Raw genomic sequence first — 14,351 nt, forward strand, 5'->3', positions numbered from 1 at the left:
ACCCTCCCGATGCTCGCCCGCGTTGTCACCAAGCCCGGAGCGCTGCGGGGATGTCCCCGAGGCGCAGCCGCGCGGTGTCGGCGGCTCGGCGGGGCTGGCGGCGCTGTCCCCTCGGCTGTCCCCTCGGCTGTCCCCTCGGCTGTCCCCTCGGCTGTCCCCTCGGCTCCCCGGCCCTTTAACCAGGTGCCGGGCGAGTGGCGGGCGGGCTGGCTCAACCTGTACCGCTTCTGGCGGGAGGGCGGCCTCAGCGCGCTGCACCTCAGCATGGCGCAGAAGTTCCGCCGCTTCGGGCCCATCTACAGGTCAGGTGGCCGCGTCCCCTCCCCGTGTCCCCTCCCCGGGTCGCCTCCCCGTGTCCCCTCCCCGGTCGCCTCCCCTGTGTCGCCTCCCCGTGTCACCTCCCTATGTCGCCTCCCTGTGTCCCCACCCCGTGTCGCATCCCTGTGTCGCCTCCCCTGTGTCACCTCGCCGTGTCGCATCCCTGTGTTCCCTCCCCGTGTCACCTCCCTGTGTCCCCACCCCGTGTCACCTCCCCGTGTCACCTCCTTGCGTCCCTTCCCCGTGTCGCCTCCCTGCGTCCCTCCCCGTGTCGCATCCCTGTGTCCCCACCCCGTGTCACCTCCATGTATCGCCTCCCCGTGTCGCCTCCCCGTGTCCCCTCCCCGTGTCACCTCCCCGTGTCACCTCCCCATGTTCCCACCCTGTGTCCCCACCCGTGTCACCTCCCCGTGTCGCCTCCCCGTGTCACCTCCCTGTGTCCCCTCCCTGTGTCCCCTCCCCGTGTCCCCTCCCCAGGTCACCTCCCCGTGTCCCCTCCCCGTGTCACCTCCCTGTGTCCCCTCCCTGTGTCCCCTCCCTGTGTCCCTTCTCCGTTGTCCCCTCCCCATGTCCCCTCCCCGTTGTCACCTCCCCGTGTCGCCTCTCCGTGTCCCTTCCCCGTGTCTCCCCCCACTCCCCGTGTCCCCTCCTCGCGTCGCCTCTCCGCGTCCCCCCCCCGTGTCGCCTCCCTGTGTCCCCTCCCCGATCCTCTGCCCATGGACTCTCCTCGTGTCCCCTCCTATGACCCCTGCCCATGTCCCCTCCTATGACCCCTGCCCATGTCCCCTGCCCGTGTTCCCTGTCTGGTGCTCTGCCCGTGTCCCCTGTCTCTGTCCCCTGCTCGTGTCCCCTCCCCGTGTCCCCTGACTGCTCCTCGGTCCGTGTCCCCTGTCCGTGTCCCTTCCCGCGTCCCCTGTCCCTGTCCCCTGCTCGGTCCTCTCCCCCTGTCCCCTCCCCGTGTCCCCTCCCCGTGTCCCCTCCCCGTGTCCCCTCCCCGTGTCCCCTGCCCGTGTCCCCTCCCCGTGTCCCCTGACTGCTCCCCGGTCCGTGTCCCCTCCCCGTGTCCCCTCCCCGTGTCCCCTCCCCGTGTCCCCTCCCCGTGTCCCCTGCCCTGTCCCCTGCTCGGTCCTCTCCCCGTGTCCCCTCCCCGTGTCCCCTCCCCGTGTCCCCTGCCCTGTCCCCTGCCCTGTCCCCAGCCCGGGGCTGAGCTGCTGGAGGGGCCTGGCCCGGCTTGGGGACACCGTGAGGGACAAGAGGAGAGGGGACAGGGACCGCGGGGTGGGAGGGGACAGGGACTGTTCCCGGGGAGGGGACAGGAGCTGTGGGACATGGGGACAGTCCCCGTGCCCCGGGAGGGGACAGGGGCTGTGGGACATGGGGACAGTCCCCGTGCCCCGGGAGGGGACAGGAGCTGTGGGACATGGGGACAGGTCCTGTGCCCGGGGAGGGGACAGGGGCTGTGGGACATGGGGACAGGTCCTGTGCCCGGGGAGGGGACAGGGACTGTGGGACATGGGGACAGTCTCTGTGCCCCGGGAGGGGACAGGGGCTGTGGGACATGGGGACATTCCCCATGCCGCGGGAGTGGACAGGGGCTGTGGGACATGGGGACAGTCCCCGTGCCCCGGGAGGGGACAGGAGCTGTGGGACATGGGGACATTCCCTGTGCCCCGGGAGGGGACAGGGGCTGTGGGACATGGGGACAGGTCCTGTGCCCCGGGAGGGGACAGGGGCTGTGGGACATGGGGACAGTCCCCATGCCCCGGGAGGGGACAGGGACTGTGGGACATGGGGACAGTCTCCGTGCCCCGGGACTGTGGGACATGGGGACAGTCCCTGTGCCCCGGGAGGGGACAGGGGCTGTGGGACATGGGGACAGTCCCCGTGCCCCGGGAGGGGACAGGGGCTGTGGGACAGGGCCCTGTGGATGTGGCATTTGGGGATAACGGAGATGCCGAGGATCCCGCCCTCCCTGATGTCCCCAGGGTCCCCAGGGGTTTGTCCCCAAGCCCCCTCTGTGCCCCCCTGGGCCCCGATCCTGCAGCATCCCCCGGGAAAGGACATTACCAGGGGACAGGACATTGCCATGGAGACAGGATGGGACATGGGGACAGGACATTGGCATGGGGACAGGACATTGCCGTGGGGACAGGACAGGACATTGCCAGGGGGACAGGACAGGACATTGCTATGGGGACAGGATGGGACATTGCCATGGGGACAGGATGGGACATGGGGACAGGACAATGGCATGGGGACAGGACATTGCCAGGGGGTCAGGACATTGCCGTGGGAACAGGACAGGACATTGCCATGGGGACAGGATGGGACAATGTCATGGGGACAGGATGGGACAATGCCATGGGGACAGGACAGGACAGGACATTGCCATGGGGACAGGTCATTGCCATGGGGACAGGATGGGACATTGCCATGGGGACAGGATGGGATATTGCCATGGGGACAGGACATTGGCATGGGGACAGGACAGGACATTGCCATGGGGACAGGATGTGACATTGCCATGGGGACAGGATGGGACATGGGGACAGGACAGGCCATTGCCATGGGGACAGGATGGGACAATGCCATGGGGACAGGATGGGACATGGGGACAGGATAGGACATTGCCATGGGAACAGGACAGGACATTGCCATGGGGACAGGATGGGACATTGGCATGGGGACAGGATGGGACATTGCCATGGGGACAGGATGGGACATTGCCATGGGGACAGGATGGGACATTGCCATGGGGACAGGCCATTGCCATGGGGACAGGCCATTGCCATGTGGACAGGACATTGCCATGGGGACAGGACATTGCCATGGGGACGGGATAGGCCATTGCCATGGGGACAGGCCATTCCCATGGGGACAGGCCACTCCCGGGCGGGGTGCCTGATTTCGGGGTGTCCCCAGGGAGAAGCTGGGTGTCCATGAGACTGTGAACATCATCAGCCCCGGGGACGCGGCCACGCTCTTCCAGGCCGAGGGGGCCCTGCCCGAGCGCTTCCGCGTGCCCCCCTGGGTGGCCTACCGCGACTTCCGCAACAAACCCTACGGGGTGCTGCTCAAGTGAGTGCCCACCCCAAATCCAAATCCCCAAATCCAAACCCCCAAACCCTACAGGGTGCTGCTCAAGTGAGTGCCCACCCCAAATCCAAATCCCCAAACCCTACGGGGTGCTGCTCAAGTGAGTGCCCACCCCAAACCCCAAAATACAAACCCCCAAATCCCCAAACCCTACGGGGTGCTGCTCAAGTGAGTGCCCACCCCACACCCCCAAATCCAAACCCCCAAATCCCCAAATCCCCAAACCCTACGGGGTGCTGCTCAAGTGAGTGCCGACCCCAAATCCAAATCCCCAAACCCCCAAACCCCCCAAACCCCCAAACCCCCAAATCCAAACCCCCAAACCCTACGGGGTGCTGCTCAAGTGAGTGCCGACCCCAAATCCCCAAATCCCCAAATCCGAACCCCCAAATCCCCAAACCCCCAAACCCTACAAGGTGCTGCTCAAGTGAGTGCCGACCCCAAACCCCCAAATCCAAACCCCCCAAATCCCCAAATCCAAACCCCCAAATCCCAAACCCCCAAAATCCAGGCTGCTTAAGTGAGTGTCAACCCCAAATCCAAATCCCCGAATCCGGGCTCCTCAAGTTATTTGGGGCACCCCAAATCAGGGCTCCTCCAGTGATTGGGGAACCCAAATCTGGGCTCCTGAAGTGATTGGGGCACCCCAAATCCAGGTTCCTCAAGTGCTTGGGGCACCCCAAATCAGGGCTCCTCCAGTGATTGGGGACCCCAAATCCGGGCTCCTGAAGTGATTGGGGCACTCAAATCAGGGCTCCTCCAGTGATTGGGGACCCCAAATCTGGGCTCCTCAAGTGCTTGGGGCACCCCAAATCTGGGCTCCTCAAGTGCTTGGGGCACCCCAAATCCGGGCTCCTCAAGTTATTTGGGGAACCCCAAATCCGGGCTCCTCAAGTGATTGGGGACCCCAAATCCTGGCTCCTCCAGTGATTGGGCACCCCAAATCTGGGCTCCTGAAGTGATTGGGGCACCCCAAATCTGGGCTCCTGAAGTGATTGGGGCACCCAGATCTGGGCTCCTCAAGTGACGGGGGACCCCAAAACTGGGCTCCTGAAGTGATTGGGGCACCCAAATCCGGGCTCCTCAAGTTATTTGGGGCACCCCAAATCCGGGCTCCTCAAGTGCTTGGGGCACCCCAAATCCGGGCTCCTCAAGTGCTTGGGGCACCCCAAATCCGGGCTCCTCCAGTGATTGGGGCACCCAAATCCAGGCTCCTGAAGTGATTGGGGCACCCAAATCCGGGCTCTTCAAGTGCTTGGGGACCCCAAAACTGGGCTCCTGAAGTGCTTGGGGCACCCAAATCTGGGCTCCTCAAGTGATTGGGGACCCCAAATCCGGGCTCCTGAAGTGATTGGGGCACCCAAATCTGGGCTCCTCCAGTGATTGGGGCACCCCAAATCTGGGCTCCTCAAGTGACTGGAGGACCCCAAATCTGGGCTCCTGAAGTGCTTGGGGCACCCCAAATCCGGGCTCCTCAGGTGACTGGAGGACCCCAAAACCGAGCTCCTGAAGTGCTTGGGGCACCCCAAATCTGGGCTCCTGAAGTGATTGGGGACCCCAAATCTGGGCTCCTGAAGTGATTTGGGCACCCAAATCTGGGCTCCTCAAGTGACTGGAGGACCTCAAAACTGGGCTCCTCCACTGATTGGGGACCCCAAATCAGGGCCCCTTCAGTGATTGGGGACCCCAAATCTGGGTTCCTGAAGTGATTGGGGCACCCAAATCCGGGCTCCTCAAGTGCTTGGGGCACCCCAAATCCGGGCTCTGCAGGACAGTCCCAGCGCAGGGCGGGCCGAGGGCGCGGGGCAGCCGGGGCGCGCTTTGGGGTGCCAGCGCGTGTCCCCGCGTGTCCCCGCGTGTCCCCAGGACGGGCGAGGCGTGGCGCTCGGACCGGCTGCTGCTGAACCAGGAGGCGCTGGCCCCCGCGGCCGTGGGCGCCTTCGTGCCGCTGCTCAGCGCCGTGGGCGAGGACTTCGTGCGGCGCGCGCGGGCTCAGGCGCGCCACAGCGGCCACGGCTGCTGGACCGGCGACTTCAGCCACGAGCTCTTCCGCTTCGCCCTCGAGTGTGAGTGCCACGTGGCCCCAAAAAACCAAAAAAAACCTCAAAAGAACCCAAAGGAACCAAAATAACCCAACTTCCCCTCAAAAAAACCAAAAAAAAAACCCAAAAAAACCTCCTAAATACCTCAAAAAAACCCCAAAAACCGACCCACTCTGAAAAGCCAAAAAACCCTCCAACCCCCACCAAAATCCCCCCAAAAAACCCAAAAAACCAACACACCCTGAAAACACAAAAAACAAACCCCCAATCCTCCCCCCAGAAAAAAACAAACAAAAAAATCAAAAATCCCCAAAACCACCAAAAAACCCACCCACCCTGAAAACACAAAAAACAACCCCCCAACCCTCCCCCCAGAAAAAAACAAACAAAAAAGCCAAAAAACCCCCAAAACCCCAAAAAAACCCACCCACCCTGAAAACCCAGAAAAAAACCCCAACCCCCAACCAAGAAACAAAAAGCTCCCCCAAAAAACAAAAAAAAAGAAAAACCAACCCACCCTGAAAACACAAAAAACAACCCCCCAACCCTCCCCCCAGAAAAAACAAAAAACCCAAAAATCCCTAAAAACCCCAAAAACCCCAAAAACCCACCCACCCTGAAAACCCAGGAAAAAAAACCCCAGCCCCCCGCCAAGAAACAAAAAAACTCCCCAAAAAACCAAAAAAAACCCAAAAAAACCTCCAAAATACCTCAAAAAAACCCTCAAAAACCAACCCACTCTGAAAAGCCAAAAAACCCTCCAACCCCCACCAAAATCCCCCCAAAAAACCCAAAAAAACAACCCACCCTGAAAACACAAAAAACAACCCCCCAACCCTCCCCCCAGAAAAAACAAACAAAAAAGCCAAAAAAACCCAAAACCCCCAAAAAACCCACCCACCCTGAAAACACAAAAAACAACCCCCCAACCCCCCGCCAAGAAACAAAAAAACTCCCCAAAAAACCAAAAAAAAACCCAAAAACCAACCCACCCTGAAAACCCAAAAAAAACCCCTCAAACCTCCCCCAAAAAACAAAAAAAAAACCCAAAAATCCCCCCAAAAAAACCCAACCCCCCCTCCACCACAAACCCACCAAAAATCCCCCCAAAACCCCCCCAAAAAACAAAAAAAAACCCCAAAAAACCTCACCTCCTCCCCCTTCCCCCAAACCCAAAAACGCCAAAAAACATGGAAAAAGACCTGGGAAAAACAAGCAAACAAAAAAAACCCTAAAAACATAAAAAAGAAAAACCCCAAACCACAAAAACACCCCAAAACCCCCAAAGCCGCCAGTCCTGGCCTCAGGGACTGGCCAAAGGAGAGTGACAAAGGATGTCCCCTCTCCTGGCACGATGTCCCCTCCCCAGGTGCGATGTCCCCTCCCCAGCTGGGCTGTCCCCTCCCCAGAGCACTGGTGGCAGCAGCCTTTTGTCACTTACTGGCCACCAGCTGGTGACAAAGCCACCCCTCAGGGACAACCAGGAGGCCACGCCAGCTCTCGGTGGCCATGGCGAGGCTGGAGGTGGCCTTGGGGACAGGGACGTGTCCCTCACGGTCACTGTCCCCAGCCATGTGCCACGTGCTGTACGGGGAGCGCCTGGGGCTGGTCCCTGTGGCCATGGGGACAGGGACAGGGATGGGGACAGGGCTGGGGACAGGGACAATGACACATCCCTGAGTGTCCCCATCCTGTCCCCAGCGGTGTGCCACGTGCTGTACAGGGCCATGGGGACAGGGACAATGACACATCCCTGAGTGTCCCTGTCCTTGTCCCCAGCGGTGTGCCACGTGCTGTACAGGGCCATGGGGACAGGGACGGGGACAGGGACAATGACAGGTCGCTGAGTGTCCCTGTCCTGTCCCCAGCTGTGTGCCACGTGTTGTATGGGGCCATGGGGACAGGGATGGGGACAGGGACAATGGAGGTCCCTGAGTGTCCCTGTCCTGTCCCCAGCGGTGTGCCACGTGCTGTACAGGGCCATGGGGACAATGACACACCCCTGAGTGTCCCTGTCCTGTCCCCAGCTGTGTGCCACGTGTTGTATGGGGCCATGGGGACAGGGATGGGGACAGGGACAATGGAGGTCCCTGAGTGTCCCTGTCCTGTCCCCAGCGGTGTGCCACGTGCTGTACAGGGCCATGGGGACAATGACACACCCCTGAGTGTCCCTGTCCTGTCCCAGTGATGTGCTGTACGGGGCCATGGGGATGGGGACAGGGATTGGGGACATGTCTCTGAGTGTCCCTGTCCTTGTCCCCAGCGGTGTGCCACGTGCTGTACGGGGCCATGGGGACAGGGACATGTCTCTGAGTGTCCCTGTCCTGTCCCCAGCGGTGTGCCACGTGCTGTACGGGGCCATGGGGACAGGGACATGTCTCTGAGTGTCCCTGTCCTGTCCCCAGCGGTGTGCCACGTGCTGTACGGGGCTATGGGGACAGGGATGGGGACAATGACACACCCCTGAGTGTCCCTGTCCTGTCCCTGTCCCCAGCGGTGTGCCACGTGCTGTACGGGGCCATGGGCACAGGGACAATGGAGGTCCCTGAGTGTCCCTGTCCTGTCCCCAGCGGTGTGCCACGTGCTGTACGGGGCCATGGGCACAGGGACAATGGAGGTCCCTGAGTGTCCCTGTCCTGTCCCCAGCGGTGCCACGTGCTGTACGGGGCCATGGGGACAGGGACAATGACACATCCCTGAGTGTCCCTGTCCTGTCCCGGTGATGTGCTGTACAGGGACACGGGGATGGGGACAGGGATTGGGGACAAGTCTCTGAGTGTCCCTGCCCTGTCCCCAGCGGTGTGCCACGTGCTGTACGGGGCCATGGGGACAGGGCTGGGGACAGGGACAATGACACACCCCTGAGTGTCCCTGTCCTGTCCCCAGCGGTGTGCCACGTGCTGTACGGGGCCATGGGGACAGGGATGAGGACAGGGACAATGACACACCCCTGAATGTCCCGTCCCTGTCCCCAGCGGTGTGCCACGTGCTGTACGGGGCCATGGGGACAGGGATGGGGACAATGACACATCCCTGAGTGTCCCTGTCCTTGTCCCCAGCGGTGTGCCACGTGCTGTACGGGGCCATGGGGACAGAGATGGGGACAATGACACACCCCTGAGTGTCCCTGTCCTGTCCCAGTGATGTGCTGTACAGGGACACGGGGATGGGGACAGGGATTGGGGACAATGACACACCCCTGAGTGTCCCCGTCCTGTCCCCAGCGGTGTGCCACGTGCTGTACGGGCAGCGCCTGGGGCTGCTGCAGGATTTCGTGCAGCCCGAGGCGCAGCGCTTCATCGAGGCCGTGGCGCGCATGTTCCACACCACGGCGCCCATGCTGTACCTGCCGCCCGCGCTGCTGCGGCGCCTGCGCAGCCGCACCTGGCGCGAGCACGTGCACGCCTGGGACGCCATCTTCTGCCAGGGTCAGTGCCACCCCGCCTTGTCACCTCGCCTTGTCACCTCTGGGAGCATCGCTGGGGACACCTCTGGGGGCATCTCACCCTGCCACCTCACCCTGCCACCTCTGGGGGCATCCCTGGGGACATCTCTGGGGGCATCTCACCCTGCCACCATGCCCTGCCACCTCTGGGAACATCCCTGGGGACACCTCACCTTGCCACCTCGCCCTGTCACTTCTGGGGACACCTCTGGGGACACCCCACCCTGCCACCTCTGGGGGCATCCCTGGGGACATCTCTGGGGGCACCTCACCTTGCCACCTCTGGGGGCACCTCTAGGGACACCTTGCCCTGCCACCTCACCCTGCCACCTCTGGGCGCATCCCTGGGGACATCTCTGGGGGCATCTCACCCTGCCACCTCTGGGGGCACCTTTAGGGACACCTTGCCCTGCCACCTCACCCTGCCACCTCTGGGGGCACCTTTAGGGACACCCCACCCTGCCACCTCACCCTGCCACCTCTGGGGACACCTCTGGGGACACCCCACTCTGCCACGTCACCCTGCCACCTCTGGGGGCACCTCTGGGGACGTCTCTGGGGGCACCTCACCTTGCTACCTCGCCCTGTCACTGCTGGGCACACCTTGCTCTATCACCTTACCCTGTCACCTCGCCTTGTCACCTCTGGAGACACCTCACCCTGCCACTTTGTCCTGCCACCTCTGGGGACACCTCTGGGGACACCTCACCATGCCACCTCACCCTGCCACCTCTGGAGACACCTCGCACTGTCACCTAGCCCTGCCAGGGACACCTCGCCCTGCCACCTCTGGGGACACCTCTGGGGACATCTCTGGGGACACCTTGCCCTGCCACCATGCCCTGCCACCTCTGGGGACACCTCTGGGGACACCTCTGGGGACATCTCTGGGGACACCTTGCCCTGCCACCATGCCCTGCCACCTCTGGGGACATCTGTGGGGACACCTTGCCTTGCCACCATACACTGTCACCTCTGGGGACATCTCACCGTCATCTCGCCATACCACCTCACCCTGTCACCTCTGGGGACACCTCTGGGGACACGTCACGGTGCCACCTCGGGGCACACCACGAGCATTTCTTCCCCACCACCTTCGGGCACCACGAACACCCCCCAGCCGAGCACCTGCAGCCACCCTGACAGAGCCCCTGTGACCCGTCCTTGGTGGCTCCGCTGCTCCAAAACTCCCAATCCTTTCCGCAAAACCCTTCCAAACCCATTCCAGCTTCTCATTGTCCATCCTCTTCCATCACCTTCCAAACCCATTCCCAGCCCAGCTTCTCTCCCATTGTCCATCCTCTTCCAAACCCATTCCCAACCCTACTTCTCTCTCCCATTGTCCATCACCTTCCAAACCCACCCCAACCCAGCTTCTCCCCTTGTTCATCCTCTTTCATCACCTTCCAAACCCATCCCAGCTTCTCTCTCTCATTGTCCATCCTCTTCCATCCTCTTCCAAACCCATCCCAACCCAGCTTCTCCTCCCATTGTCCATCCTCTTCCATCACCTTCCAAACCCATCCCAGCTTCTCTCTCCCATTGTCCATCCTCTTCCATCACCTTCCAAACCCATTCCAGCCCAGCTTCTCCCATTTTCCATCCTCTTCCAAACCCATTCCCAACCCAACTTCTCTCTCCCATTGTCCATCACCTTCCAAACCCACCCCAGCCCAGCTTCTCATTGTCCATCCTCTTCCATCACATCCCAAATCCGTTCCCAGCCCAGCTTCTCTCTCCCATTGTCCATCCTCTTCCATCACCTTCCAAACCCATTCCAGCTTCTCTCCCATTGTCCATCCTCTTCCATCACCTTCCAAACCCATTCCCAGCCCAGCTTCTCCCATTGTCCATCCTCTTCCAAACCCATTCCCAACCCTACTTCTCTCTCCCATTGTCCATCCTCTTCCATCACCTTCCAAACCCATTCCAGCTTCTCTCCCATTGTCCATCCTCTTCCATCACCTTCCAAACCCATTCCAGCCCAGCTTCTCTCCCATTGTCCATCCTCTTCCAAACCCATTCCCAAGCCAACTTCTCTCCCATTGTCCATCCTCCCCCATCACCTTCCAAACCCATTCCCAACTCAATTTCTCGCTCCCATTGTCCATCACCTTCCAAATCCATTCCCAGCCCAGCTTCTCTCCCATTGTCCATCCTCTTTCATCACCTTCCAAATCCGTTCCCAGCCCAGCTTCTCCCATTGTCCATCCTCCCCCATTACCTTCCAAACCCATTCCCAACTCAACTTCTCGCTCCCATTGTCCATCACCTTCCAAACCCACCCCAACCCAGCTTCTCCCATTGTCCATCTTCTTCCATCACCTTCCAACCCATTCCATCCCAGCCCAGCTTCTCCCATTGTCCATCCTCTTCCATCACCTTCCAAACCCATTCCCAACCCAGCTTCTCTCTCCCATTGTCCATCACCTTCCAAACCCATCCCAACCCAGCTTCTCCCATTGTCCATCTTCTTCCATCACCTTCCAAACCCATTCCCAGCCCAGCTTCTCCCATTGTCCATCCTCTTCCATCACCTTCCAGACCCATCCCAGCCCAGCTTCTCCCATTGTCCATCTTCTTCCATCACCTTCCAAACCCATCCCAACGCAACTTCTCTCTCCCATTGTCCATCACCTTCCAAACCCATTCCCATTCCAGCTTCTCTCCCATTGTCCATCCTCTTCCATCACCTTCCAAACCCATTCCCAGCCCAGCTTCTCCCATTGTCCATCCTCTTCCATCACCTTCCAAACCCATTCCAGCTTCTCTCTCATTGTCCATCCTCCCCCATCACCTTCCAAACCCATTCCCAGCCCAGCTTCTCTCTCCCATTGTCCATCCTCTTCCAAACCCACCCCAGCCCATCTTCTCCCATTGTCCATCCTCTTCCATCACCTTCCAAACCCATCCCAACCCAGCTTCTCCTCCCATTTTCCATCCTCCTCCATCACCTTCCCAAATCAACATTTCCTCATCCAAAACTGACATATTTACACAAAAATCTCCCACAAATCCATTCCCCACACGCGGGAGTTTTCTCCAACAAGGTGAAGGACGCGGCTCCTTCTGGGCCGCGCCACTCGCGGGGCGGTGACGCTGATGTCCCCTCCTGGCCCCGCGGCGTCCCCGTGTCCCCTCAGCGGACAAGTGCATCCAGAACGTGTACCGGGACCTGCGGCTGCAGCGCAAGAGCAGCCAGGAGTACATGGGCATCCTGGGCAACCTCATCCTGCGCGACAAGCTGCCCCTGGACGACATCCGCGCCAGCGTCACCGAGATGATGGCCGGAGGGGTGGACACGGTACGGGGCGAGGGGACACGGCCTGCCTGGTCACGGGTGGGACAGGGACAACGGCCTGGGTGGTGATGGGACAGGCCGGGAGAAGGTTCTGGGTGGTGATGGGTGGTGCTGGGAGAAGGTCCTGGGTGGGGCAGGGAGAAGGTCCTGGTTGGGGCTGGGTGGGGCAGGGAGAAGGTCCTGGGTGGGGCAGGGAGAAGGTCCTGGGTGGGGCAGGGGAAAGGTCCTGGGTGGGGCTGGGTGGGGCAGGGAGAAGGTCCTGGGTGGGGCAGGGGAAAGGTCCTGGTTGGGGCTGGGTGGGTCAGGCAGGGAGAAGGTCCTGAGTAGTGATTAGTTGGTCAAGCAAAGAGAAGGTCCTGGTTGGGGCAGGGAGAAGGTCCTGGTTGTGGCTGGGTAGGGCAGGGAGAAGGTCCTGGATGGTGATGGGACAGACTGGGAGAAGGTTCTGGATGGGGCAGGGAGAAGGTCCTGGATGGTTATGGGTTGGTCAAACAGGGAGAAGGTCCTGGTTGTGTCTGGGTAGGGCAGGGAGAAGGTCCTGGTTGGGACTGGGTAGGGCAGGGAGAAGGTCCTGGATGGTTATGGGTTGGTCAAACAGGGAGAAGGTCCTGGTTGAGGCAGGGGAAAGGTCCTGGATGGGGCAGGGGAAAGGTCCTGGTTGGTGCTGGGTGGGGCAGGGAGAAGGTCCTGGTTGGGGCTGGGTGGGGCAGGGAGAAGGTCCTGGCTGGTGATGGGTTGGTCAGGCAGGGAGAAGGTCCTGGTTGAGGCAGGGGAAAGGTCCTGGATGGGGCAGGGGAAAGGTCCTGGTTGGGGCTGGGTGGGTCAAGCAGGGAGTAGGTCCTGGATGGTTATGGGTTGGTCAAGCAGGGAGAAGGTCCTGGTTGAGGCAGGGGAAAGGTCCTGGTTGGGGCTGGGTGGGGCAGGGAGAAGGTCCTGACTGGTAATGGGTCTGGCAGGGAGAAGGTCCTGGTTGGGGCTGGGTTGGTCAAGCAGGGAGAAGGTCCTGGTTGTGGCTGGGTAGGGCAGGGAGAAGGTCCTGGCTGGTGATGGGTTGGTCAAGCAGGGAGAAGGTCCTGGCACCACTGAGCAGGTCCTGGCAGCCCTGAGCAGGCCCTGGCTGCACCAAGCAAGTCCTGGCAGCTCTAGGCCAGCAGGAGCAGGTCCTGGCAGGGCTGAGCAGGTCCTGGCAGGGCTGAGCAGGTCCTGGCAGGGCTGGGCAGGTCCTGGCAGCTGTGGCTGTCCCCAGACGTCCATGACGCTGCAGTGGGCCATGCTGGAGCTGGCGCGGGCCCCGGGCGTGCAGGAGCAGCTGCGGGCCGAGGTCCTGGCAGCCAAGCGCGAGGCGGGCGGCGACCGCGAGAAGATGCTGAAATCCACACGGCTGCTCAAGGCCACCATCAAGGAGACGCTCAGGTGAGGAGGAGGAGGAGGAGCTCAGGTGAGGAGGAGAGCTCAGGTGAGGAGGAGGAGCTCAGGTGAGGAGGAGGAGGAGGAGCTCAGGTGAGGAGGAGGAGCTCAGGTGAGGAGGAGGAGGAGGAGGAGCTCAGGTGAGGAGGAGGAGCTCAGGTGAGAAGGAGGAGCTCAGGTGAGGAGGAGGAGCTCAGGTGAGAAGGAGGAGCTCAGGTGAGGAGGAGGAGGAACTCAGGTGAGGAGGAGGAGGAACTCAGGTGAGGAGGAGGAGCTCAGGTGAGGAGGAGGAGCTCAGGTGAGGAGGAGGAGGAGCTCAGGTGAGGAGGAGGAGGAGCTCAGGTGAGGAAGGGGAGGAGGAACTCAGGTGAGAAGGAGGAGCTCAGGTGAGAAGGAGGAGCTCAGGTGAGGAGGAGCTCAGGGGAGGAGGAGGAGGAGCTCAGGGGAGGAGGAGGAGCTCAGGTGAGGAAGAGGAGGAGGAGCTCAGGTGAGGAGGAGGAGCTCAGGTGAGGAGGAGGAGCTCAGGTGAGGAGGACACGCCCGCCCTGCCTGCAGTGTCCCCAAAGCCCTGGTGGCACGTGTCGCGCAGGCTGCACCCGGTGGCCGTGACCCTGCAGAGGTACACCACGCACGAGGTCATCCTGCAGGACTACCGCATCCCGCCCGGGGTGAGGGACACGGGGACACGGGGACACTGGGGACACGGGGACACGGGGATGTGGGGACACGGGGATGTGGGGAC

The 14,351-nt window shown here is 61.4% G+C and overlaps 1 protein-coding gene across 2 annotated transcripts in view; it reads left to right on the forward strand.

Moving 5' to 3' along the window:
• CYP11A1 (cytochrome P450 family 11 subfamily A member 1) overlaps window positions 1–14,351 on the forward strand; it is a 17,471-nt gene continuing 3,120 nt past the window's right edge. The window contains 8 exon segments of one of the 2 annotated variants that reach the window (NM_001127374.2): window positions 1–102; window positions 151–302; window positions 3,241–3,396; window positions 5,281–5,480; window positions 8,681–8,884; window positions 12,045–12,205; window positions 13,449–13,615; window positions 14,199–14,277. In NM_001127374.2, coding sequence (NP_001120846.1) covers window positions 10–102; window positions 151–302; window positions 3,241–3,396; window positions 5,281–5,480; window positions 8,681–8,884; window positions 12,045–12,205; window positions 13,449–13,615; window positions 14,199–14,277 — 1,212 coding nt within the window. In that variant the 5' untranslated portion in view covers window positions 1–9. 2 annotated transcript variants of the gene reach the window in all.

Source organism: Taeniopygia guttata, chromosome 10 (assembly GCF_048771995.1).
Source record: "Taeniopygia guttata chromosome 10, bTaeGut7.mat, whole genome shotgun sequence".
NCBI classification, from domain to species: domain Eukaryota; kingdom Metazoa; phylum Chordata; class Aves; order Passeriformes; family Estrildidae; genus Taeniopygia; species Taeniopygia guttata.